The sequence below is a fragment of the Venturia canescens genome, chromosome 10 (assembly GCF_019457755.1).
Source record: "Venturia canescens isolate UGA chromosome 10, ASM1945775v1, whole genome shotgun sequence".
Taxonomy (NCBI): domain Eukaryota; kingdom Metazoa; phylum Arthropoda; class Insecta; order Hymenoptera; family Ichneumonidae; genus Venturia; species Venturia canescens.
Window position 1 is genome coordinate 11,348,552 of NC_057430.1, and position 25,344 is coordinate 11,373,895.

At 38.4% G+C, this 25,344-nt stretch overlaps 5 protein-coding genes and 1 pseudogene across 5 annotated transcripts; 5 read left to right on the forward strand and 1 right to left on the reverse strand.

The window, feature by feature from the left end:
• The first annotated feature begins 398 nt into the window (after nt 1-398).
• On the forward strand, nt 399-4,323 carry LOC122416782 (odorant receptor 13a-like; annotated as a pseudogene).
• Nucleotides 4,324-5,767: 1,444 nt separating this feature from the next.
• Nucleotides 5,768-8,960, forward strand: LOC122416783 (odorant receptor 13a-like). Its single transcript, XM_043429827.1, has 5 exons — nt 5,768-6,016; nt 6,544-7,149; nt 7,282-7,389; nt 8,227-8,379; nt 8,907-8,960. Exons 1-5 carry the CDS (start codon nt 5,768-5,770, stop codon nt 8,958-8,960), a joined length of 1,170 nt encoding a protein of 389 aa, XP_043285762.1.
• Nucleotides 8,961-9,562: 602 nt separating this feature from the next.
• LOC122417656 (uncharacterized) lies at nt 9,563-17,597 on the forward strand. Its single transcript, XM_043431377.1, has 10 exons — nt 9,563-10,103; nt 10,463-10,780; nt 10,912-11,184; nt 12,151-12,443; nt 12,570-12,817; nt 13,374-13,722; nt 13,818-13,982; nt 14,131-14,406; nt 14,877-17,101; nt 17,183-17,597. The coding sequence occupies exons 1-9, from the start codon at nt 9,722-9,724 to the stop codon at nt 15,420-15,422; spliced, it is 2,850 nt and encodes a 949-aa protein (XP_043287312.1). The 5' UTR covers nt 9,563-9,721; the 3' UTR covers nt 15,423-17,101; nt 17,183-17,597.
• Nucleotides 17,598-17,620: 23 nt separating this feature from the next.
• LOC122417652 (uncharacterized) lies at nt 17,621-20,096 on the reverse strand. Its single transcript, XM_043431371.1, has 4 exons — nt 19,628-20,096; nt 19,191-19,560; nt 18,574-18,863; nt 17,621-18,476 (listed from the first exon to the last, which is right to left on the reverse strand). Exons 1-4 carry the CDS (start codon nt 19,952-19,954, stop codon nt 17,724-17,726), a joined length of 1,740 nt encoding a protein of 579 aa, XP_043287306.1. The 5' UTR covers nt 19,955-20,096; the 3' UTR covers nt 17,621-17,723.
• A 53-nt stretch (nt 20,097-20,149) lies between these two features.
• LOC122417653 (tRNA:m(4)X modification enzyme TRM13 homolog) lies at nt 20,150-22,007 on the forward strand. The gene is made up of 4 exons (XM_043431373.1): nt 20,150-20,540; nt 20,614-20,810; nt 20,969-21,394; nt 21,552-22,007. Exons 1-4 carry the CDS (start codon nt 20,353-20,355, stop codon nt 21,965-21,967), a joined length of 1,227 nt encoding a protein of 408 aa, XP_043287308.1. The 5' UTR covers nt 20,150-20,352; the 3' UTR covers nt 21,968-22,007.
• Nucleotides 22,008-22,482: 475 nt separating this feature from the next.
• Nucleotides 22,483-24,520, forward strand: wrm1 (wurmchen 1). Its single transcript, XM_043431376.1, has 3 exons — nt 22,483-22,741; nt 23,099-23,354; nt 24,149-24,520. The coding sequence occupies exons 2-3, from the start codon at nt 23,165-23,167 to the stop codon at nt 24,373-24,375; spliced, it is 417 nt and encodes a 138-aa protein (XP_043287311.1). The 5' UTR covers nt 22,483-22,741; nt 23,099-23,164; the 3' UTR covers nt 24,376-24,520.
• The last annotated feature ends 824 nt before the right edge of the window (nt 24,521-25,344 follow it).

Genomic DNA, 25,344 nt, shown 5'->3' on the forward strand with positions numbered 1-25,344 from the left:
AACATGCCATTTTATCACGGCGAATAGAAAGTTTCGGCAATCAATCGATAAGATTGATAAGATCCGACTAGATTATTGTAACTTCCATAATTAGTGGCATCTTTGAATTTGTTCTCAAACTTTAACCATTTTTCTGCACGGATCTTTTAGGGGCCTCTTTTGCGGGACAGGTGGTGAGAGGGGTACTTCTATGCTTCAACATGGAAAGCCTCTCGTCTTCCCAACTGCACATGAATTTAGTTTATGGTTTTAAATTTACATGAAAAAATGATAATTTCGTACTTTTAAACGAAAAAATAACTATTTCAACCACAATGTTCCTAATTTTGACAAATGAAGCTTCTTCTTTTATTTAAAAAAATATCAAACATTTGCTTTGAGAGCAGTAATGCAGAGTTATGGTTTCAATATCTGACTGTTGGCTACTCTGCTTAAGCTCGAGGGCAAGCTGTAAGTCTTCGCTTTAAGCCATCGTTTGAAACTGCGTGGCCGCCCAAAGATAGCGAGACAAACTTCGTTTACTAATTTTCTTTTACACGTTGCAGATAAAAGATACAGTGAAATCACTGTGAGAGTTATCTTGACAGTTGGTTCATATGCTAGTGTTCGTTTAATCAAAAAGTGCCTTTTTTAACAGTAGTTTTTCAATTTTTTTTTTGCGTTTTTTACGATTTTCCATAAGACTCAATGTAAAAAACTAATTTAATTTTCTCAGAAACGGTATGATCGAACCCGTTAAAATTTTGCGAGCAAATAGTTTACACACTTTCGAACGTATCTGCCAATTTTCATCAAAATCCCTCTTCTTTTATATATGGTACCGTTCCACCTTAATGACTTTAATGAGAAAATGAAAATTACCTCACATCTCGGGTGATCTTTCTCTGGTTGGGGCTTGAAAATCTGAAAAACCGAGCTCGTGGCTCTACGATGAAAATCTATTTCCAAACGTTCTATTGTCCCCTCGGCTGTTCACAATTTTCACCAATTTTTTTAGTCCTGAATTTTCGCGATGGTTTCATCTTTCGAGGCTAAAACCTGAACGATTTTTTTTGGACGTGACCTCTCCGGGGCAATCTGGATTTTGATTCAGTGTTTTTTTGCTGTGAGCGTCAAGTTTCTTGAAGATTCTACAGTTTTCCAGAAAATTTTTTTTTCGCAACCTTAGACCCGTGTAGCAGCGACGAAGCTGGAGAATATTTTTCCCAATTTTCATCAGAACAATAAATCGATTTTAACGTGAAAAAGTGAAAGATCGTCGTTCATTTTTTCTTTAAGGTTATCTGTTTCCGCATAAATTACCAAGAGCTGGTAGATCTTCACTATACTTTGGAAAAATACTTCGAAGAGAGTCTCTCCAATATGAAAATTCGGAGCGAAATCTTCAAGCACCTTAATATCTACGCAAAACCGTTTTATGTGCTAAAAAATTTGCTGCTCGTCACGTCACTCCTACTTATGTTAGCACCATTAATCGTGATTTGTATACAACTGTCGAGAAGTGTTCACCCGATAAAATATCCGTGGTCTTTTGAGGGCGGGAGTTTCGTTTATTATCTTCATTATCTGTTGCAAATTTGCGCTATTTTTTTATCTCTACGTCGTAACTATGGGGGTCGATGCGTTATTCGGCTACTGCGTGTTCCAAACACACGCGGTTTTTCAACTTATGGCTCATCGGATGAGGAGCATCGGTTACACGGGTGAAGACAATAGAAACATCGTCCGAATGTGCGTCGAAATGCACCAAATACTCACCAAGTGTTGTAATCAGGTTGAAATGATTTACGGACCAATAGTCTTGTGGATCTTTCTCACCAGCGCCATAATTCTGTGCACCCTCGTTTTTCGAATTTCTCAGGTAGTAATATCAAAATTTCAATTGCGTTTGGAAGGCTAATTTTTCAATAATTAGTCCTAAGACGCTGCTGCATTTCTCATTATTTGAACGATCAATATACTCATCGAACGAATAAAAATCGATAGAATTTCAGATCAAATGTCCACGGATACTGAATGCAGCAGAAAATCCAGAAACATTACCACCGCTTGTTGCAAAATCTTGAGAATTTTTTTGAATTATTACTAAATATTCTAGAAAAAAAAATTTCATTTATTTTTTTTTCAGTTTCCATTTTGTCAATTTGTCAACTTATCATCGTTCAGATCGTCGCTCCACTTGCCACCATGCCCTCGTCATCGATCAGTATTTTGATTTATGCACCTAGCCCCCATCGCAACTGTCAATGTACACATTCATCCATTTTTCTTCCCACTCATTAAATTTCTTCATTCTCGGACTCTTCATTCATTTGCTGTTGGTTTATTCGCTCGACGCTTCTCTCATTACTTCATCCAGCATTGCATTTCAGTTATTTGCCAAATCGTTTGCTCATGCGTCCATCGAACGGTTCATCGATTCAGTCAACCTCCGGATCCGTTCATCCTCCAAATCGCACATTCGGCCATTTTGCTTTTTATTCCATCGGCTTCCTCACTCTCAGACTCTACATTCTTTCGTTCGATTATTCACTCGACTTTTCCCTTCATCATCTATCCAGCCATTTACGAGCGAATAAAATCCTTTACTGAGCGATTGATCTAAGCATTGATTCATCTGTCCGAAGACGAATGTATCTGTGCCTGAATATAGATCCACATCACCACTTTTTATGGATTACTATAACATTGTGATTTGTTTTTAAAAGCTGTTCGATTTTCTACTGCATTTTGAGATTTCTCGGACGATTTGAATTTATTATAAGCAAAGATAATAAATGTTAAAAATGGAAATGAAGAACCGCATGGAGGGGAGATTAAATAACGGTAGAAATAAAAAAATGTATTTGTGCAGGCCGAGAACTTATCCGGTGGACAAACGGCATACCTCTTTACTTATATCGCGGTGAAATTATTCCAAGCTTTTATGTACGCTTGGTACGGAGGCATAATTATAACGGGGGTACGTTAATTTAGAAATATTGTTTTTTTTCTAGATGAATGAACGATTTTAATAAATTTTGTTTTATCTTCAATAATTATGTGAACACGAGAAACAGAGACGCGGTTTATGATTGTGACTGGCCCGGATCTGGCGACAAATCTTTGATGAACAACGTCATCATAATGATGTGCATCCAGCCAATAAAACTCACAGCTTGCAAATTTTTCATCATCTCCACTGACATGTTTGCTGCGGTAAAAAAAAACGCATTTTCGTTCCCATCCTGAATAACCTCGCTCAAAATAACCTGGTAAAATAACCAATCTCAAAACAAACAAACAAACAAAAATACACACACACACACACACACAAACTTAAACAAACAAACAAAAATTCATACACGAGCCTACCAATACGAAGGAAAAAAATTGCAGGGTGGGTATTCTCGAGACATCGCGAGATGTTGAACATGTTAAAAACAATAAACAATAAATTTATAATGAAGCATTTCGAATCTAGTAATGAAAATTCCGCATAGGGTTTCATATTTATCCTTAATCAATGTTTCAAATAAATATTTAAATCATTTTCCATATTCCAGTAATTACAAACTTAAAGTTCATTTTAAATGACGATTATTATCCTCGTAGTTATATTGTTCATCGGTTTTTTGTTTGTTGATTATTTTACTAGGTTATTTTGAGCGAGGTTATTGAGGACGGACACCCGCATTTTTTTCAATAATAAGAATTTGAGAACTTGTCGAACTGGTTACTTAACAGTCGTTCACTACAATTTTAGAAAAAGCTACGAAACCTCACCATGTGCAGCTTGATATTATTCGAAAACGTAACGCCGATTTTTCACTCTTTTAAACTATGAACTCAAATGTTCTCATGAACTCAAAAATACCATAAAACTCATTGCCAGAAGTAACTGTAAACGTTCCCATTGTGAGGAAAAGAAAGATTCAATAAATAAAAATTCATAGGAAAATGATTTTACTTGAGTTTCGGAAATGATGACAAAAGTCATTGGCAATTTAAAATTAAATCGACATTCTAATCAGTTTTCCAATGCAATGAAAACTAATAAACTGCTCGATGAGTTCTTTACTTTTTAACTGTAAACTCCAAGGAGAACTCCAAGAGTTTCAGTTCTAGGATATAAAATTTTTTTATAAAATCCGGTTTTTATCACGAACTAAGTTAGCGACGCTCTTACATCTATGATTTGCTTGAACGATAAAAATGCCCAAAAATCCAGGACTTCAGATTTCGGTTAATAATTTTAAACACATTTATGATTTTTTTTTGAATTTTCAGATAATCAACACGACCATGTCTTATTTCTTCTTACTGCGAACACTTGATGCATAATCACAGTGTTTTCTGCAGTCATTTCTCGTAATAATGAACTTCACAAATCACCAGAAATCGACCAGTCTTGAGTAAAGATACACGGCCCGTCTTGACTCGCTCTGCCCAAATTTTTCTTTTTAATATTTAGCGTCAAGACGACTGGGCTGCCGCGTCTCTAAATTGTAATCGTTTCCATTAGAGATTAAGATACGGCGAGGAGGACATCGAAAGAAGAATTTTATCGGAAATATGTAAATGTTATAGCGAGTACTTAACGCAAAATAAAAAGTGAGGAACGCCATTTTTTGCGTTTCAATGAGTCCAACGAGATAAGTCGAGCCCCGAATTGAAATCGTCTACGAACGAATTCTTATCGAAAAATGAAGATCAGAAATGAAAGAATCGTGCCGTCTTATGGAGGCGAATGGAGAGCATCGACATCGGGTCACTGAAGGCTTAACTTACGAAGATTTCACAGATTAAAAAAAGCATGCAGCAATAAAAAAATATATGCGTGTCCGTATTCGTTGGCGAGAGGGGCCTCAAAAGATGAATAATTCGGACAAAGAAAGCAGAACTTTCCAAGATTGGAATTGGAAACAGTTTCGAGGTTTCCATGGGTTTTGGAGCGTAAGGATTTTTCAAAAAAATACAAATAAAAATCCTCGGTGGAACTGTATACAAAAAATTTATAATCAAATTTTTATCCTCAAAGCCTTGTAAAAATAGTTGTAATCGAAAAAAAATCTCCGTTCTTTCACGGGCTGTACTTATCTACTGACAGAAATAACTTGGTTTTTTAATTTCAGGGGAAGCTATCACGAGTTATTGCTGACCACGACAAAACACTTTTTTTCAGAGGTCTTCAGAAACCAGGTTCAATTTTCTTAATTTTAAGATAAAATTTGTTCAAATGCCGTTGAAATGAGGTTTCATGATGTGCTCAACATTTCGAATACAATTATTTATATATTACATTAAAAAAAAAAATAGGAAATTTGCTCATTTGGTTTCCGAATTCACGTAGTCCGAAGTGCCTCAACATTGGAGAGGCCTCAATAAATAAGTTCATAAATGCTGAACAAAAAATGATCAACTTATTCGTGAAATTTTCATGCTACGAATGAAACGAAATTACCTTGCAATTTGAATTCGAATGGATTGTGGATTGTTGAGAGAAATGACTCCCAAGACGGTCAAGTGAGAACTGAAAGCTCTGCACCTCTCAGGAAAATTTTCTTAGAATATCGATCTATATGACTACGCTTTGGATTTCCTGGTGGATAACACCTGTCCTTTTCCCTAGTGCAATTTATCCAACAATCAGCTGAAGTAACTCGGTAACAATTCTCGAATTAAGTGGAAACTCGATGAGCTGGGAGGTCGTACGTTTATCCCCCATTATCTCGTTGGCTTCGGCTCTAGCATCATCGGTTATTTTCTTGAAAAGCGTGCAAGCATAATGGTTGATGAATCGTCGAGTTATAGAAATTACGCTCGGGGAATAAAAAGGATGCTATTTTTTGCTGGATTATGGCCAACGAGAGAATGGGCTTGTTCAGCATATCAAGTTCTATGTTTTTTTAATACCCTCGGCTGCTTCGCCGTGAGTTGCGCAGCTTTTAACTTCGGTCGAGAAAATTATCATAATCTCGAGTTACTTACTGAAAGCATCGGCGTTACGGGGAGCTATCTGTCAACAGTGTTGAAGGTACGACGTGCCGTTGATCATAAAAACATTGGAAGAATGGATAGGCTGCGAGTGAAGAAAAATCAGAGATTTTTTAGAAAATTTTAGAAAAAGCATAGTACGCTAATGAGTGAAAGGAACGGCGCACATAAAGTCAGGAGGTCCACTAAATCGACGAACGCGAAAAGCTGGGCATGATTGCCTGATAAAAACCGACCATCAAAGGATTTTGGCCTGACTATGATGGCAGGTTTCTATCGTGGCTTGTGAGCAATCTTTAAGCAACTCCACAATTGTCTCGCAAACTTTTCAATTTATTCGAGTGAGCTCCTCGTCTGAACCGTAACTCATGTGGTGTTGATTCGATTCGCCTCGAACTTTCCATTTTCTAAGAATTTCGAGTACATTCGCAGATTACTCTGAACTCTTTGCTGTCGCTGCTTAGACTAAAACTTCAATTAAATGTTTCTTAGTCTTAGTCCAAACGAAAACTCGATTGTAATAGTTCACGTGACGGAGCAAATAACGACATTGGTTTCCTCTTTAAGGCTGTCTGCTTTCGGATAAATTACCGAGAACTTGTAGATCTTCACTGCACCCTCGGAGAATACTTCGAAGAGAGTCTTTCCAATGCGAAAATTCGGAATGAAATTTTCGATCAACTGAATATCTACACAAAATCGTTTTATGTGCTGACCGTTTTGCTGTTTGTGACTTGTCTTCTTGTTTTGGTAGTGCCCGTGATCGTGATTTGTATCCTGCTGTCCAAAGGCGTGTATCCCTTGATATATTTACTGCCGTATTCCGGAAAATATCCTTGGTCTTTTGAGGGCGGTAGTTTCGTTTATTACCTTCATTATTTCTGGCAAATTTTGGCTGTTTTTTATCTCTATGTCGTAACTATGGGAGTCGATTCGTTGTTCGGTTATTACGTGTTCCAAATACGCGCGATTTTCCAACTTATGGCTCATCGCATGAGGAGCATCGGCTGTCCGGGCGAAGACAATAGAAAAATAGTCCGAATGTGCGTCGAAACGCATCGAGTACTCGCCAAGTGTTGTAATCAAGTTGAAATGATTTACGGACCGATAGTCTTGTGGATCTTTATCACCAGTGCGATCATCATGTGCACCGTTATTTTTCGCATTTCTCAGGTGAGAATACAAACGCGTTGTTGAATTTCCTACTTTAGTTTTAGCCTTCGAGATATTTGGGGAAAAACGTAACGTGTCTGAGCGCCAGGCGGGTCAAACAACTTTGGTAACAAAAAATCAATCTGCACGCAGGCTGAGCATTTGACCGTTGCCCAAATGGTGTACTTTTTCGCTTACATGGCCGTGAAACTATTCCAAGCTTTCATGTACGCTTGGTACGGAGGCGTAATTATTACGGAGGTACGTCGATTTATAAAAATACTTTTTTTTCGGGAAATTCATGGAAAATTAATTAATTAAATTAATAATTAACCCTCTCGGGGCCTGCTTCTAAGCAACACGCGCTTTCAGGCCCCATAAAACTGCATCTGTCAGTAAGGTCGGGCTTCTAACTGCCCATTTCCATCAAGTAAGGTTAGATTGCACCATAGATATTTCTAAACCAAGAGATAAACTGCTCAAACCCATCGAAATATCAATATGAAGCCGGCATTTCGTACTCCAAACGTTATATCCTTTCAAAGGGAGCTAACATGATGTATTTAAGAGGATGGATCAGTCGGTATATTGCAACCATGAGTGCGAGAGAGATAGTTGCAAATTTCGGAATCAAATTTCTTTGACACAGTTTGACCGATTAAAAAAAGGCTCTGTCAGTCGATTTTTGCCATCGTTCTGCGTAGGCTGAGAGAGTCTTTTTTTAATCGATCAAACTGTGTCAAAGAATTTCGATTTCGAAAATTCCAAGTGAGCCTAGTCGACTGATCCATACTCTTAAGGTGTTAGGTGCTAGATTCATTCGTAAATTTTCCTGATTTTGCCCCTTCAGTACCTGATGTTGTACCCAACATTCAAAAATTCGTATTTCTCAATAAAAAAAAAACTAAAATGTCACAATGGGTTCGTAAACTGGGAAAGTATTTTGAGATAAAGTTTTTCAGGGAATAATTTTCCTTCAACGTGAAACGGGCCTCAGTCTGAGAGGGTTAACAAAATTAATAATTAATTAAATTAATCAAAAATTAGTATCAACTGTACATCATCTTGAATGACTGACCGTTTGTACACGAGAAACAGAGCGAGGAGTATCGCAACGTGGTTTATGATTGTGACTGGCCCGGATCCGGTGACAAATCCTTGATGAACGATGTCCTGATAATGATGTGCGTTCAGCCGATGAAACTTACAGCCTGCAAATTTCTCATAATCTCCACCGACATGTTCGCCGCGGTAAACGAAACGCATTTCCTCCAAAATTCACAACTCGAAAATTTTTCGTGCCATTCAGTTGACAGTCGTACACTTATACAGTTTTAGAAAAAGCTACGACGCCTCGCCATGTACAGCTTGGTGTCATTCAAAAATGTAACGCTGATTTTCACATCTTTTAAATTGTCGTGTGCAAAAATTTAGCAAAACTCATTGCCCACGAGCTAAACGCTCAGCCCACGAGACGAAGCATTCATGTAGAAACTCTTCTGTCATAACGAATGTGTTTCGAAAATGAAAATCACAATCTCGGTCAAATCTCACCCCGAAAATAATAATCATATTTCATATAATCATTTATAGAATATGAACTATTCAATTATGCTTCAATTTTCGTCGCATACCAAAATGCGGCGGCTCTCACATCCTCAGTTTGCTTGAGTAACGAAAAAAGTGCAGAAAAATCCTGTGCAGTAGATTCCAGCAAATACGTTTCAGCACATTCATAGTGTTTTTTTCATTGTTTTTTTTTTTTTTTTAATTTTCAGATAGTCAACACAACGATGTCGTATTTTTTCTTATTGCGAACGCTGGATGGGTGAAACCGACAACGTTGTTTCTCTGCAATTTCTAATGTTTTGTATAATTTTTACTAAAAACGAAAATACAGCGGGAGAAGATCGATGTTCCGACGAGTAGTTTACGCGAAATAAAATAGCAATAAAAGCCTTTCTCACGAATTCATCGAGGCAAAAGCCTCGAACGGAAGCATCTTGATGCGACTTTTTTTTCTTGAAAAACATCGCGAAAGCAGGGTGAAAGTGATGCGGCGTTATATCGAGGCGAATAAAGGTTATCGACGTCAAATCGATAAAAGCTTTACTTACAAATGGGATTTAGCGAACTGTAAAAATAGCACGTGGCTATAAAAAAATGTACGTGCGTGTATATTTGTGTGCGAGGAATGGCGGTTAAAGTGAAGGGATTGAGGGAAAGAAAGACGATGCGATATTTATGATAAAAATTGGCAACTCTCGCGATTGATGCGACTCCTATATATACCCCCGTATATCTAACACACACATATACATGCAGGTAAAAAGAAGGCGAAGCGAGAGATGATATTTCCGAGGCACGCGACGACCTCGATGCTGCCTCGAACGACGCCTCCGAACCTCTAGATTTCATTCCACAGGGGTAGTATTCACTCGGAGCTCGACAAGACTAACACGCTAAAGTTGAAATATCGTCGGTTTTCCACACATCGTGTCGCGACACTCGGGCTTTTTTAAATACGAGAAAAACCGCGTGAGAGCAGAATTCTGTCACTTCCGGCTTCGCGAGCTCACAGCGATAGTTTGAAATGGCGATTGCTCTCGTCGCTAATTTTCACAATGATCTCGAGCCTCCTTTCGCGAAGGATGGACCATCCATCTCCCGAAACGATCGTCGCTTTCCTGACGAGAAAGAAGGCCCTTTTGAAGCCGGAAGTAAAGAAGAAACCGCGATCGAAACCGACGAAGACGACACGCCTCGCTGGAGCACGAATCTCTTCACTCTCTACGCTCGGGTCTTCCGAATCGTGCTCGCCAAGTGGAAAGAAAGATTGGGACAAGCCGACGAGGAAGAAAAAGCGAAGGAACTCGACGATCTCATTTTACCGAGCAACGAGGAATGGAGGTATCAGGTTTATTATCGTCTTGTCGATATGCAACGTGAAATTGACCTTGGAATCGCCGACAATAATTTAGGGTGAGCCTGAATCCTTTCTTTTTTATTTGAAATTAAATGCTAATGGGCTCGCGAAAAGCATTGCCGATTCGGCGCACGAGAGTGCCGTTATTTTTGTGAAGCTGCGCCGCTTCTGCGATTCTGGTAGCAGTGCAACTCGATAGTTCAATTAAAACGCGCTTCGTTCCTCATTTCGGGGCACAAAATATCGAGCGACTTCAGAAAAGTGACGTTTGCAAGATTGTCGCGAAGTTTTTCGTGCGAACGCGGATCCACTTTTGTTACGATTAATAAAACTGGCACATAACCGCAAAATCAAACTGAATTTTTCGTTTTTTTTTTCATAATTAATCCAATTTTGTATCGCTCCTACGAATACCCATTGGACGAAGGATGACCGAGCAATTGGAGATCGAGGCGAAGCAGAGAAAATCTTGGGACTGGGAACCGGACAAAAGGGAATTTCCGTTGAGACCGAAAAGCGGAAACGTCGATGCTTCGCTCGCGACTTTGGCTTCCGCGATTTACGATAGCAACGGCTCGATGACCGAGGCGTGCATCGAGCCGGGATGGAGGGTCGGTGACATTATTCTCGCGGCACGTGTTCTCCAAGGAGATTCACCAGTTCCGAGTTACAAGGACGAAGCCGAAATGAGGAGAGTTTTCGGACTCGTTTACGACGTTTTACGATGTGAGCGCATCGATTTTTCTAACGAAGATAAAAACTAACCGATTAATTGTTAGGAAATAAGCAAAAATCAGTGCTGTCTTTTTGTATAGTTACTCGACCATTTGCGGCATGAGAAATCAATTTTTGTTTAGATAAACAAATTCTAAATCAAGCCCTACGAGACGTTGGCTTCTGGTATCGGTACAGCGAGCACATTAATCGCGAGAAAATCGTTTGGCTGCTTCTGTACGACATGCAGGGAAGAAAATTCTCTCGTCGCCGTGACGCTGCGACTCTCGAGAGGAGAGAACGCGCTTTCCGTCAGGCGGGAATTAAGGATATCGAGGACGCGCTCATCGAGACCAGAACGAGACTCGCTGCGAGCGTTTCTCGCTTGAGGATCGGTGGATCGGCCCTCGCTCTGGGTAAAACCATAAAATATCAAGCGGTCGTGACATACTTTTGTAAAAGCAGAGAAAACAAAACTGTTGAGAAAATCCGTGATTGAGATGAAAATCCCTTTTCGCTTCAATTTTCTTCATGAATTTTTTCAAATCTCGTTACTTTTTCGTTTTACCAGGATAAAAAGAACAATTACGATTATTCAAACGTTTTTAAGGTAGTACATGGACGGAACGATTTCTTAAGAAAGTCTTGAAATTTACACAGAGTTTCAATTGACTGACAGACATATCAAATTTCAAAGAATTCGTCTTATTGGTTATTTGGATAAACGTGTGTTTAAATGTGAAGAAAAATACACAGGTTTAAAGAGGCTATGCATAAAAAAACGTTTATCTTTCCAGATAACGAATGAACGCTCGTTACGAGGTTTATGAAAAAGTACACGATAACAATGAAGTATATAACGAAGGTCTGAGAAAAAATTCAAGTCGATTGTCTTACTAGTAATAAAGATAAATTACGTTAAAGATTGAACGAAATTGGTAACGAGCACTCGTAAGCTCACATTTGCTTATTTCGGAATTTTGTTTCTTCTTGGCTTGGGCCATTCGTTTTGCGCTTTGCGTTCTTTGAAGCGATTTTTGCATAAAAAACTACACTATTTTAGCCGCAGGGACGAATGAAATTTTGGGCTCAGTCAGTGTTGAATCCCCGTTCAATCAATGGCTTGTTATTTCATTTGCCAAAAGCTAAGTTGAAAAAATGTATTTAGAATTTTGAATGAATAACTCTGACATTAATTTAGAGTGATGATATTTTTAATTAGGAAGTAAAAATCGATGCGATTTAGACACCCATAAAATAAAATTCTACCGGCATGATGATCTACCTTAATTTTCATGACGAAGGGTCAAAAGAAAAAATCCCGATTTTTCCTTCCTCCCAGCATAACGTTGATCGACGATCGATTTTTCATTCTCGAATAGACGAGCTGCTACCAGCTCATCTGCGATCCGCCGAGGGAGTAAATTGGAGCGAAGACGGAGCGTGTTTAGCTTCCGGTTGGGTCAACACCATCAAAATACCCAGCAGAGCGGAATTCATCGGTGAAATGTCAAAGCTCGAATTGCGTCTTTGTGCGAATTGCAACGAGACCGAGCTCGACGAACATCATTATGTGTTTGATCCGATTTGCCCCAAAGTCGTGAATCTTCATGATAAAGCGAGAGAAAAATTGGCCATGTCTGACCTCGTCACGAGCCATCGTTTCATATTTTTGGTAACATCGAAAAAAAACAAATTTCGAGTGGATTTTGGTTTATTATTTGGATCGAAAGATACACTTTGTAAACTTGGCAGGAACCTTTAGATTTTTCCTGACAATTTTTTATGTTCTTTCCAACAGGAAAGGTCGCTGTGCCTCGGAGCTGCAGCTCTCGCTCAAACGATACGTTGCGGTCGACTCTGTGGACCTGTGGTCCTCACTCACACGATAGCTCCTCGTCACACAGGATATTTGGCAGGACTAATAGCGGACATCGAGGACGCTGGAAGGCTGTTGGCTTTTGGTACCGGTCAACAGCGTCACCAGTACGAAGATTATTTAGGCAAACTCGGACTGACGACTCAGCAGTGTCGAGTCTTTGCTGAGAAGTATGACTATGAAAAAATTCAATTTTAGAGAAAAAAAATTAGCTCGTGGATTTTATCGAGAGACATTCGATGGCTCAGCTTTTTTTTATGATTTCATCGAGTCAAAACTAATTCAGAAATAGCATTATCGATTTTTCATCAACGAACAAAAATCAATCGATCAAATTTGATTGATCGATTGGAACAATCGTCGATCCATTTCTCGTTGTCTTTTCCTTTTGAACTCACTAATGCGATTTTTTACATAAAAAGTTATGGTATTTTAGCCAGGGGCGAATGAAATTTTGGGTTCACTCAGTGTTCGATCCCCGATTAATTAAGGGCTTGTAATTTCATTCGCCAAAGGATACCGTTGAGAAAATTTATTTACGATTTCCAATTGATAACTCTGGCTCTAATTCAAAGTGATAATATCTTCAATTGGGAAGTAAAAAATCGACCCAATTTAGGCACCCATAAAATACGATCTTTCGGGCATGACCTTAAAATGTTTTCATTTCAAGAAAATCTCGTTTTCAATGTTTTTCTTCGTCCTTTAACATGTTTTTATTGGCAGATACGTGGCTCCCCCACCTCTGGCTGAGCTCGAACGAGCCACTGTCGTTCTTTGCCCACCCCCGTGCAGTTACACGGGAGTAAAAGACGTGGTTGACCTGGCAGTCGCTCGGGGTGGCGACACGAAGCTTCTGGAGACTTTGACCGAAATCGACATCGAGTTGGAGCAACCGAAGACGCTTCTGACCGAGCAATTAACGACACTCAAGTACGCCCTGACTCGACCAAACGTTCAACTGCTTATTTACGAAGCCCACAGTATTCTACCGTCCGAAACATTCGAAATGGTCGACCAGGTCGTTCAGCACGCCAATCAAATGGCCGCTGACAAGTACGCGCGTGAGCATCCGGTGAATAAAAAAATGAGCGAAGTAGAAAGTAAAGCTCAAATCATTGAGCTGTCGAAGAAAAACGTTATTTTTTCGCTTGCCACGAATATTTGCAGCCCAAGAAGATCAAAGCTTCGAACAAGGAAACTTCGGCAAAGATGACGAGATCGGGCAAAGCTGGAAAACGTACGCAATCCGTGGACCAAAAAAATGAATCGCAAGAAGAAAAGCGAATCGAAGACGAGGAAGATATGTCGACTCGGGTTTCGGCTGATTTCGAGGTTTCGTGTGAACCGAAAATTTTTGCAGTTTTTGACATTTCAACGTTGATTCAAACTCGAAGAAATGTTGAATACTCGAAATTTAATAGGTTGAGCCGAAAATATTAATTTTTGGGAAAAATCTGGACAACTGACGATTTTTTCACAGGTACCGGAAAGCGACATTTTCGAAATTGATTCACCCCTCGATATTTACGGCATGGAATCAGCAAAGTGGCTCAACGAGGGTTGCTATTTAGCCGTTATAAAACGCAAAGAGATGATGCAATTCAACTCATTGTTTATGATCAAAGTTGCCGAATCGAAAGGATTGTTCGGTGATCCTACGAAACAACGCCAAGAATCGCCGAAAGAGGAACGAGTCGTTTCACCGGTTCGACAAGGCTCCTTGAATTCCGGTAGAAAAGGCTTCAAACGTCCCAAGGTTACGATTTTTTTGATGCTTTTATTAATTAAAGTGGTTTCGTTGAACGACTAGAAATTGACTAACTCAGCAATATAAAATTCAACAGAACGATCCTAATGAATTCCGAATTAAAATGTTCATGCTAAATACTTGAAAAATTCGTGAGAAATTGACAAAAACTTGTCGATCGACAATTTTTTTTTACAAAATAAAAAAGTCACTTGGTAAAACAAATTGTTGATTTTAATTTTTCGTTAAAACTATTTCCACATTTTTATTTGCTAAACGAATGTTCAGGTCTTCGTAGTTGAAAAAATTGGTAATAAACGGCTGATTGGAAAATTGATAAAAATGATAAAAACCGCAACTCAATTAGCATTTTACTCCTTCTAATTTGGTAATTGATAATAAAATGGTTGTAGATCGACGGTTACGTTCGCTGTTTGTTTTTTTCGTTTTGAGCATAGAACGGTTTGTTCCTTTTTCAGATTCAGGTCGATCGAATAGCAGCTGCGACGCATTCGTCGACATTGCGATCGAGTCGAAGTAAAAGGAGGGAGAATGCGCGCGAAAAGGCTGCGTGTCCAAGACACGTACAGCACGCGACGCAGGACGAAATATTGTCGAGGTCTCAGGTACGTGAAGCGAAGCGCCGGGACGCTCGACGTTGGTGGGACGAATCAGCTCAGTTTTTATTGCACGCTGCCATTTGCGGTACTTGCAAATTCCGACTTTTTCACACCGACCCGCGCACGAGGAAAATCATTTATCCGCCCTACGTGCACGACATCGTGTTCGAAAATTTGGACGACAATATCGAAACTGCGGTGTCGAAAGAGCGCGCGGAAAGTAGCAGGAAAGAAAAAGTTCAATCTCCCAACTTGTTCTTCCCCCATAAAATCGTTCTTTCCAATAAATTCTACGATAATTTGAGGGCTCTCACGTGGAAGCACTTCAAACAGAGCTCTTCTCTCATTCGGAAAGTTTCCGCTGCCAATCAGAGACGCGGCTCCAAAAGTGCTTACACTCTTTGAAAAAAAAAATCGGTCTTTGTTATTCCCTGAAAAGCGACGAAGAGAAAACGGTGCACCGTAAAGTTACTTTCGGTCAATATTTGGAGTAAAAAAAAACAATTTCTCCCAAAAATTGCTTTCCCCGCTGCGGAAGTCCAAAATTTGCTAAATTTTTATCGTTCGAGTTACTTTTTCCGAACGATTATGCTCTCCGTAAAAAATCTGAAACTTGGACAAAAATGACGTGGCTATAAACGAAGCGAAGAAAATCCGCGTCGTGCAATTTTTGTGTCGCGTGATATATCACGTGGAGAGGGAAGTCTTAGTTCGCGTTATTCGAGCAGCATTTCAACGATTTTGTATGTGTAGCAAGGTAGGAATTTATATCGCGTGATTCTATGGTGATTTAAGAGGAAATAGTCTATTATAACTCTCGATTGCATTCTCATTTTCGTCACTCCAACGAGTCTGGTATGCGGAAAAAGTTTTATGCGTTATAACTGAAATAAATAATCGGTGAATGCCGGAGAATCATGAATTTTGTCGAAAATTTCGACCCGGTCGATCGAATTATTTTTACAACATTCGTTGAAAGTTTCATCGTTTTCATTCAACCTCGAGCTCGATCATTTTTTTGTGCGATTCGTTGCAACACCCCGAGGCCCGAGCCATTATTAATTTTCTGTAAAATCCAAGCTCAAATCCAAAGGATCGTTGGACGTTTATTCTTCTGATGATTAAAGGGGCGAAAAGCTCTGGAATTAAAATAAAATGTTGCAACGCAAATCTGTGGAGAAACGCTCCCTCAAACCGGCTATCTCGCGTGCCCGGTAACAGTCGCGGAAATGATAATAATCGGGGCAATTCATTCAGGGCGACTTCCGCAGAGCATATAAATTGTCTGTCCGCCTACCCGAGTGCAAGCTCATATATTGCACGTGATAGTTGTACCCAATTTCGTTAGTCCAAAGACCTACTAAAAACGATTCGATGCGCTGATGGTATTTTTAAAATCGGAGTCGAAATCGTCTCGAGAAAAATGAAACGAAATTATTGATTTTTCATCCCTCATTCATGGGGAAATAGCTCGAGGATTCTTTGCGCTCTTTCTATAATGAAATAACCGAAAACAGAATTGTGTGGGGGGTTCGAGTCGAGTTTTGATGGAAATTTTTAAAAAGCTGACGGTGCAGTCGATTTTTCAGGATCTCCTTGACGAAAGACGTTGCCGAGGATCGATTTAGCGAGGTTTTGTAGACCCAATATAATGTCGTTCAGTGAGACAATAAAAAAATGTTTGCAAAGAGAAAATGGATTGGAAACTTCGATGAACAAAGGTCCCAAACTCCTGCGCCTTTTTTCCCAGATCCCTCGCTCTCCTAGCCCTAGTGAATCCTCCCAAACGTCGGAAATTTCGTCGTCGAGAGCTGGCGAAAAAACGAAATTGTCGCGGGGGATAATGGAAGGCCGGGAGGACACGAGCAACGAGCTGATCGGAAGGATATTGAGCGAGAAAACTTGGAAGAAGGCGAGTCGCAGAAGGAATATTTAAAATCGTATAAATTTTAAGACTTTACTTGAAGATTAATGAGAGAAAAATTCATTTGTCAGAATTCCAAAGTCGCTTTTTCGGGAGTCAATCAATCGAATACGCTGCAATTGTTTTCGACGGAAAGTACGCGAGCGATGCCGGCAAATCGGTAATTGAAAATTTCCAAATCGGAGTTATCAAGAGTTGACAAAAAATGGAAACGATTGAAAAGTTTTTTCCAACCCCACAGATTTTTCGTTCGCGAAACTCGTCCCTCAAAATCGGATGAGAATCGGAACTCGAGCACTTTCAGCTTCGGCTACGGAGCGAAAGCTCTCGCGAGCGCGGCGCAAAAGATTTATCTGAAAAACAATCACCCCGAGATCGCTGATTACGAGCGTGACAAAGAAAACTCCTGGGAGTACAAAATAATTCAGCAAACATCGGCCAGTACTGTCGAGAAGAAAAAATCCCGATTGTACCATCCAGGAGGGTCGTTGAAATACAGCAGACCAGAAATGAGCACCAGCCTCAAGAGCCCCGAGTATTATCAGGGATTTTCCTTCGTTTATCCCGGGACTGGAGACGCCGCTGCGGCGGCTGGTCTCGAAAATTTACCGACAAATTGATCCAACGTCATCGCAGCCTTTGCTTCTTCGATTGCAGTACGAAAAAATGACAAAAAAGCTTTGACACAATAAAACATTTATTTCCGTAAACTTTCCATTTGGATATTTCCTTGAAAAATTCGGATTCATGAACGGTTCAAAAGATTGAGTTACCAAAAAAAATCACCACCATTTGACACGAGCCAGAAGATTATTTGAAGCGGCTCCCGAGGACGGGGGAGACCAATTGTCACTCATTCGGGACAGTCTACCGATGAGAAAACCGAGGGCCAGCCACGAGACGTAGGAAAAATAATGGACTTGCGATTTGGAAGAAGCGATGACACGTTTGAAAGAGCTTTTTAATAATTTACGAGGCTTTCTTAGGGAAAAATAGGGGTAGCAGTCGTACGAGTCTTTTCGTAAGAAAAAATACAAATTTTTAGCAACGGACCAGACGCTTTTGAGGAAAGATATGGAGCCGAAAACAGCACCGAGGAAGGTGAAATTATTGGTGAGAAAATAAAAGAGTTTTTGAAAACTGCTGAATTCGCGATTAAAAAGGTCGATGAGCTTCGCGATTCTCTCGTTTTTTGAAATGTCAAATATTCCGCGGAGGTACGTCGAAAAATTGTCGAAGTAAATTATTGATAGAGATAAATCAGGAGAACGAGAAGCGTACGATAAAATAATGACGAAAAGTACGAAAAGCCCTGATGCAAAATCGCTCCTCATACTTTGCTGCTCCCCACTTTTCGTTTCGTCCGTCCAAGACTCAGTTTTTGTCGTTTCTGAATGTCGGAGGCGTTCCGAACGTTTCCAACCGTTTATTTTCGTTTTGGAATCGCCTCCAGGCTCGTTGTCGAATATTTGATTTTTTGATCTCGAATTTGCAGTATTTTGTGGTACTCCAAAGACACCCTCGATGTCTTCGACCTTGAGAAAAATAGAAATAAGTGCAAAGAAAAACAAAAAATCTGCTGATTGCCGATAAAAAAGTATCGAAAAGAAGAAAAGCAAAAAAATTACTCACTCGTTCAACGTTTGATGCTTCTTCGACTGAACATTTATTTTGTAATTTTCCCTTGTTTTCTTCGATTTTTGTACCATTTTTTTCTGAAATTTTGATCAACTTGCACTTCGATGAATGAGACGGCGAAGCAGAATCTTGAATGTCATACCTTCCACACGACTCACAAATTCTTTTCGATTGTGTGTTCGATTCAATTTCCCCAAGACACACATTATTATTGTTCATAAATTTCTGCAAAGTTTCGACACAATCGAGTCTACCTCCGAATAGCTCTTCAGCGCCATCTACGACTTTGGAAAAATCGAAGAGAATTTAGGATTTTATTTATTGTATTTGACAGTTTGAGGAAACCTCAATAAATGCATTAAGCATAGAGATTTAGGAGAAACTGATTCTTATTAATCGAGATCAACTTCGAAGGAGTAAAAAAAAAATTTCAACGAGAAAAACTTGGTCAAGTTTCAGCTCGTAACAATTTTGTAAGGTTAGGAAACGATATTTTCGATCATAAAAACTAAATAATCGATTGAATTTCAAAGTTTCGAAACTTTTTTCTAATTCTCTATTTTTTATAACAAATACTTTTTTAAGACGAAAATATTTGTGCTATATCTCACTGTGTTCTTCACACTCGCAAATTTTGTGACAGTGGCCCACAAAAGGTTCTTCAAAATTGCTGCAAACGCAACAAAAATTCGAATCGCCTCGACTCATTTTTTGAGCATGCTGAAGAATTTCGTGATCCGAAAAAATGTAACTCGCAGAATTTGAGCCAATATTCGATTCGAGGTTATGACATTTTTCGCAAAAACAATCGTAAGATTCGTGATTCTGACTGTACATGCAGCAACAACATTGAGAAACGTTGACTTCTGGGAGAGAAAAAGCGTCCAAGCAGGGCTCGCAAAGATCATCGGTCTCTCCGTAGTCCCATTCGTTATTTAAATCTTTTTTTATATCCCCCATGCAAATAGAGCAACATTCTCTCTGTATAAAGAAAATATAATCAAGCAATTAAGATGTTTTAAATTTCGTTGTAATTTTGTCTTCGAACCTTTTTGATTGGGAGAGAAACGTCGACATTCGGTTCTGAATATATCGCTTCAGTCTCATTCTCAGTGCATTCTAGCTCAGCTGACAGCGCCAACGTTTTATTGGTTATGTCTTCACGATTTTTTTGCAAATCTATCAAGTTCATACACAACTGACGACTGTAAGCCTCGAGTTTTGATATTTTCAGTTTCAAATCACTTTTATTGTTCCCTTCTTCCAATAACGTGCATGAAAACTGTTTGATAAAATTTGGCGTTTGGTTATCATTTTTATTAAATTCCGTACTCAAAAAACTGTTAGTTAAATTTTTATTCTCCCCGTAATCCATAAAAGAATATTTTATCTTCTTATTTGTCACTTGTAGATTTTATTATTCACTCAAATATTTTTGGCATTTCATGTCAATGAAAATTCCGAACCATTTGAATAATAGACTGTGGGAAAATTGATCGCAAGCACAGTTTCGAATCGACGCGGCGACTGCGTCAGCTGCGTCGCTGCGTGTACCATTTTTTTCGATCATTTCGATTGACGTTGATTATGTGACGAACTTCACACTGTGAAATATTTTTTCAAATCTAGATTATCTTCATTTATAGGTTAGATTACACGAATCAGTTTATGTGCATTCAAAGACTCCAAAAGTACAAAACCCGATTTTTCATTAGAATAATGAGTACCTACACGAAACCGTAACTTGAAAATCCCTCGATAGAAACCAAAACAATGGCTGATTCAAGAACAAGCGAAAACTGTCGATTTTTTGTGAAACGAAAAAAAAGATTTTGCCGTATGACAGTGAGAAATGGAAACAATTATTGTGGTGAGCACCTACAAGTGTCAGTAAACAATGAAAAGGAAGAAAGTTTGCACTCGAAATATAACAGGATTTCGTGTCCCGTTGATCCCACTCAGTGAGTATCAAAATGAACATTGCTCGTTCGTTTTTCAAAACGTGTTGAACAACATTAATGTATAGGTTTGCAGTACTTGTTACGAATCAAAATTGGCTCAACACTTGAAAGTGTGCAATGCCAGGCGTCTTGTAGATTGTCAGCCTTCGTACATTGTCAAAGGAATTAATCTTGGTAACATCAATGAGGAACAACCTGAGCGTGTACCATTATCACAACTAGATCAGAAGCTCATTGATTCTGTCATTCGGAAAGTCGAGACAGCCTACGGTTTGTATTTTTTTCTTGATTCAAATCCTGATTCAAGTGGGTAATTAAAATTTAAAAAATTGGACTTGATTAACGAATCTTATAATGAAACAAGATATCAATCAAATGCAAAAATATTCAAAGTTCCATTGAATATTGTTTTTCAAACTATTTCCCAGGTCAGTTGCCAGAAATCCCTGAAGAAATTCTGTGTGACACTGTTCTTGAATCTGAAATAGCAAACGAGTCTTATGGACACGGTCTGCGAAAGCATCTGTTACAAAACGCATCTCTTTTAAGCCATTTGAAAAAGGCAGGTCTAACTCAAGACAACACGTGTTTTATTGAATTTGGAGCTGGTAAAGGAAAACTCACTTACTGGTTAGCTCAAACAATACTTGATAAATCAGGATCGTCGGTATTGTTAATTGATCGTTCTAGCCATCGTCATAAAAGTGACAATAAATTAAAAAACGAGGAATGTCCCATTAATGTCACACGAATTCGAGCCGACATTGCTGATCTGCGATTATGTAATGTGCCAGAGATTCAAAATGCCGAGAACATTGTTGGTATAGCTAAGCACTTGTGCGGCGCAGCTACTGGTAATCTTTCAAGACTATTTTTATTCTTGAAAATTGTTTCTGGAGACCATAGTTCTTTAAATTTAGAGATTTTATCAACATGTTTGATTTTGGTTCCAGTATTGAAAAATTATTGTATAATAGTAACAATGAGTAGTGATGAAAATTTTTTTTACAGATCTATCAATACGATGTTTAGCTGAGCTGCTAAAGGAGGACAGAAAAAATCGTATTTCTGGTTTATTGATAGCTCTGTGTTGTCATCATCGTTGTGAATATGCCTCCTACACTGGCAAAGATTATTTAGAAAAAAGTGGTTTTGAAAAAGAAGAATTCCCAATTTTGTGCAGCATTGCAAGCTGGGCAACGTGTGCAACTGGCAAAAGTCGTAATGCTACAGGTGAAGAAAACGAGGAGAAAAAAAAATTGATCAAAGAACGAGAAAATATTGGACTAAAAGTCAAGTCTTTGCTCAATTGGGGACGAACTGAGTATCTAAGGAATTTAGGCTTTGAATGCAATCTCATTCATTATACGACGTCTGATGTTTCACTTGAAAATATGTGTATGGTTGGTGTTTCAAAAAAATTATGATTTTTTATGTACAAGAGTAAAAAACATTTTCTAAATGTTATTTTTCACATTTATTAGCCAAATTTGTCCCATTTTTTTCAAATTGTTACATTTTCTAGTGAAAGACTGTTTTAGTTTCTTCAGCTATTGTGAACAATACACACGTTCAAAAATTCAGATAAAGTAGGGACTATTGAAGACGCACTGCGAAACTGGTCATTCTAAAAAAAACAGATCGAATAGTTATAAATATGAGAAAAAAATATCCTTACGATATAAAGAGACGAAACCCGCGCTGATTTCGTCTCTGAAAATCGCTGCATCAAGAATTTTTTTAAGAATAAAAAGATCGAAATGTAATAAAATATTTCGGTTTCGGACACTTGAACCTGACCCGGACATAACCCTCTATGATTATAGTCACGCACCTAGCGGCGATTTCCTGAACGAAAAAAATTTCCCAACGCGGTCACTCCCACATCCCCACCCCACTTGCATTTTAATATTATAATACCGTGTCCGTGTGCGTGTATGCACTCATCCTTTTTTTTTACAACAGTATTATTTCCACTAATACCCACTACTACAACACGGACTACACGGGGACGCCGCCCCGCCCGTTATAAGACAATTTTTAACGCGTCTAAATTCTCAACGCGGTTCGCATGGATGCACGGTGCGTGTCTTTTTCTTCTGATTTTGTTTCAAAAATTTCGACAAGACACCTGTTCTACTTGTTTACGTGAATTTAGATCCAAGGATCATCGTAGAATTGTGCTGCTCTAATTTGCAACGGTAAGTTATAACGAATAACCTTTAACCGATATCTCAATTCTGAGAAATTCATAAAACAAAAACATATATTTTTGAGTAACGAATCGTCTCGGAGAAAAAATAGTATGTTCATTCCAACCATTGAAAAAAAGAGAGAGACGTGTCACCAGATAATTTGATATATAAATGAGACGAATCGCGATCTAATGCACAGTCTGCACTGTGCAATAGATCGCGTGCGCCGCCACGCCTCAAATTAAAAAACCGCTCCCAAAAAATACGCCAAATTACACGATCGCCTAATTAAATATAGTACAAATGCCTAAAAAACGAAATCCATCAATTGTTTCTCCTTTCTGTTTCTCTTTTCTTTTGCAGCAATAAGTGTGAATGCTAAAAACAAAAAAAACAAATTCATTAAGAATTCAAAAGTGATTTGAAAAAATGTCTGTATTAGACGATCAAGAATTGTACAAGAATAATACGTATTTCGTGAAGCACGAACCCGGCGATTTCACACCCTTCTACGTTGCCATCACCATCTGTTCTGTACTAGGTGGCTTTCTCTTTATCCTGAACATTTTTTTCTGCTGGTGTTCGCCATATCGTCAATATTGGCAGGATCGTCATACCGGTGAGTCTGCCAAACTATTTACAAAGTCATTCTCAACTGGACGCTAAAGCGGAGAGACATCCAATTAAAAAATTCTGATACATCATAAATTACCATTGTCACAGCGATGGAGTGTCTTGTATGAAATGATAGATAATTCCAATTAAACACATTCAAATATCAAATGAAATTATCAACTACTGAGTGACTCAGTTCTACAAAATTCATTTTTTTTGACAATTCTTATTCCAGTTCTCTGCGATAGACAACTTTTAACTTTTGAGCGATTATATCTATTGAATATTGAGTGAATATTGAATATTGAGCACTAAAAAAAAAAATGATGAATCAATATATACTTAATAGGATTCAATCATTTTTTCATTGAAAAAACATTGTTAGAGTAGAACAGAATGTTATTGGGTGTGAATATTCTAAGCTGGTATTTGAACTACATATTGTGGGGGGTACCAAGAGGAAAATTATTTTAGTGAAAAAACTATTCTAGTGCTGTAAAAAATAGATGATGCATTGTTAAATAATGCTAAAGTATGAAACTTTATGTTTCGGGGCTAAAACTTTGCCTGCAAGATTCTCCGGAAGTGATATCCAAAGCTCAGATTGAATTTTTCTGGTCCATGTAATACATGATCTATCGATAATAATGCATTTACCCATAATAAGGGATTTGATAGAAAATTTTCTATTCGACTAAATATTTGAAAATAAAGTCTAAAACACGAAAGAAAAATAATTGGAAAATGTAATTTTAATGAATAGCATGGAGCAAAATTCTACAAAAACTTTATTTATAGGAAATCGTTGGATACAATCGCTGTGGGTATCGCTGCCTCACAAACTTCCTCCACTGGACTTGTCAGAGTTGAAGCCATCTTCAATTCCGCAGCAAACGCATTATCCAGACTCACGTTTGTATTATCCGCATCCAGAAGTAACAGACGAAGAGGCTCATTATCCGCATGTAGCAGCACAAAACGCGCAGGAATATATGGAATTACACAAGCGAGAAAGCGACATTTAAAAAAATAAGTTGCCACAAAAACCCTTTGAGTGTAATATTAGGGGGAATCGAAATTGTACAGGAAGTAAAAGAAAGAAAGACATAATGGCCTTACACGTTTTTTGGCCAGCGAGCGCGTGTCTTACGCTCTTCGTGATTGGCGTTATATTGATCATGCTAAAATACGGTGAAACCATATGCAAACGTGCACGTTGGGAGAGAAACTACACGAGAGAAGTTTACGACGAGGAGGGTGGATACGCTCGCGAAATTTCAGAATCAGTTGCTTAGAGGGATTGTCTACAACAAAGATGCAAATAGTGTCTCTTTATTATGTATGAAAATACATAAAAATATCTTCGGAGTCCCATTACAGATGGTTATCATCGTAAATCGCAATTAAGCTCCGAATTTCGAGTCGAAAAAGTGAAAAACAAAACGTTTCCTTTATTGAAACAGGTCGATTGAGTGATTTATTGAAATGCTATAACAAATTGTCGAAAAATCCACGACTTTTCAACTTTCATTTTTTTGACGTAACTCAAAACAATTTTGAGTTCTCACTCTTCAATGTTGAACGCATTTCCATCAAACAAAAAGAAGGACTTTAGATTCGAAATTCGGCACTACATACTGAAATTGAAAATGAAAAACCACTCAAAAAGGGGCAACTTTTATATTACAAACGTGTCTATATAGTTTGTAAAACGAAAAATTTATATATGCCAGCAAGACCTTCTATTGTGAAAGTATTCGAGGATCTGTTACCAATTATTAAGATTAAAGTAACACTAATCCTATAACCAGGAATGTACAAAATTGAATTTCCAAAATTCAATGTCTTCATTTTTTATCGCAATCAAAAAAGTGCAAAATGAAATTTGAAAAACATTTTAACTTCAATGTTTATCGGAATATTAATTAGTTGTCCAAAATTAGATAATTTTATTTTCCATCAAATCAGTAAGAGTAACAAATCGAATGTCAAAA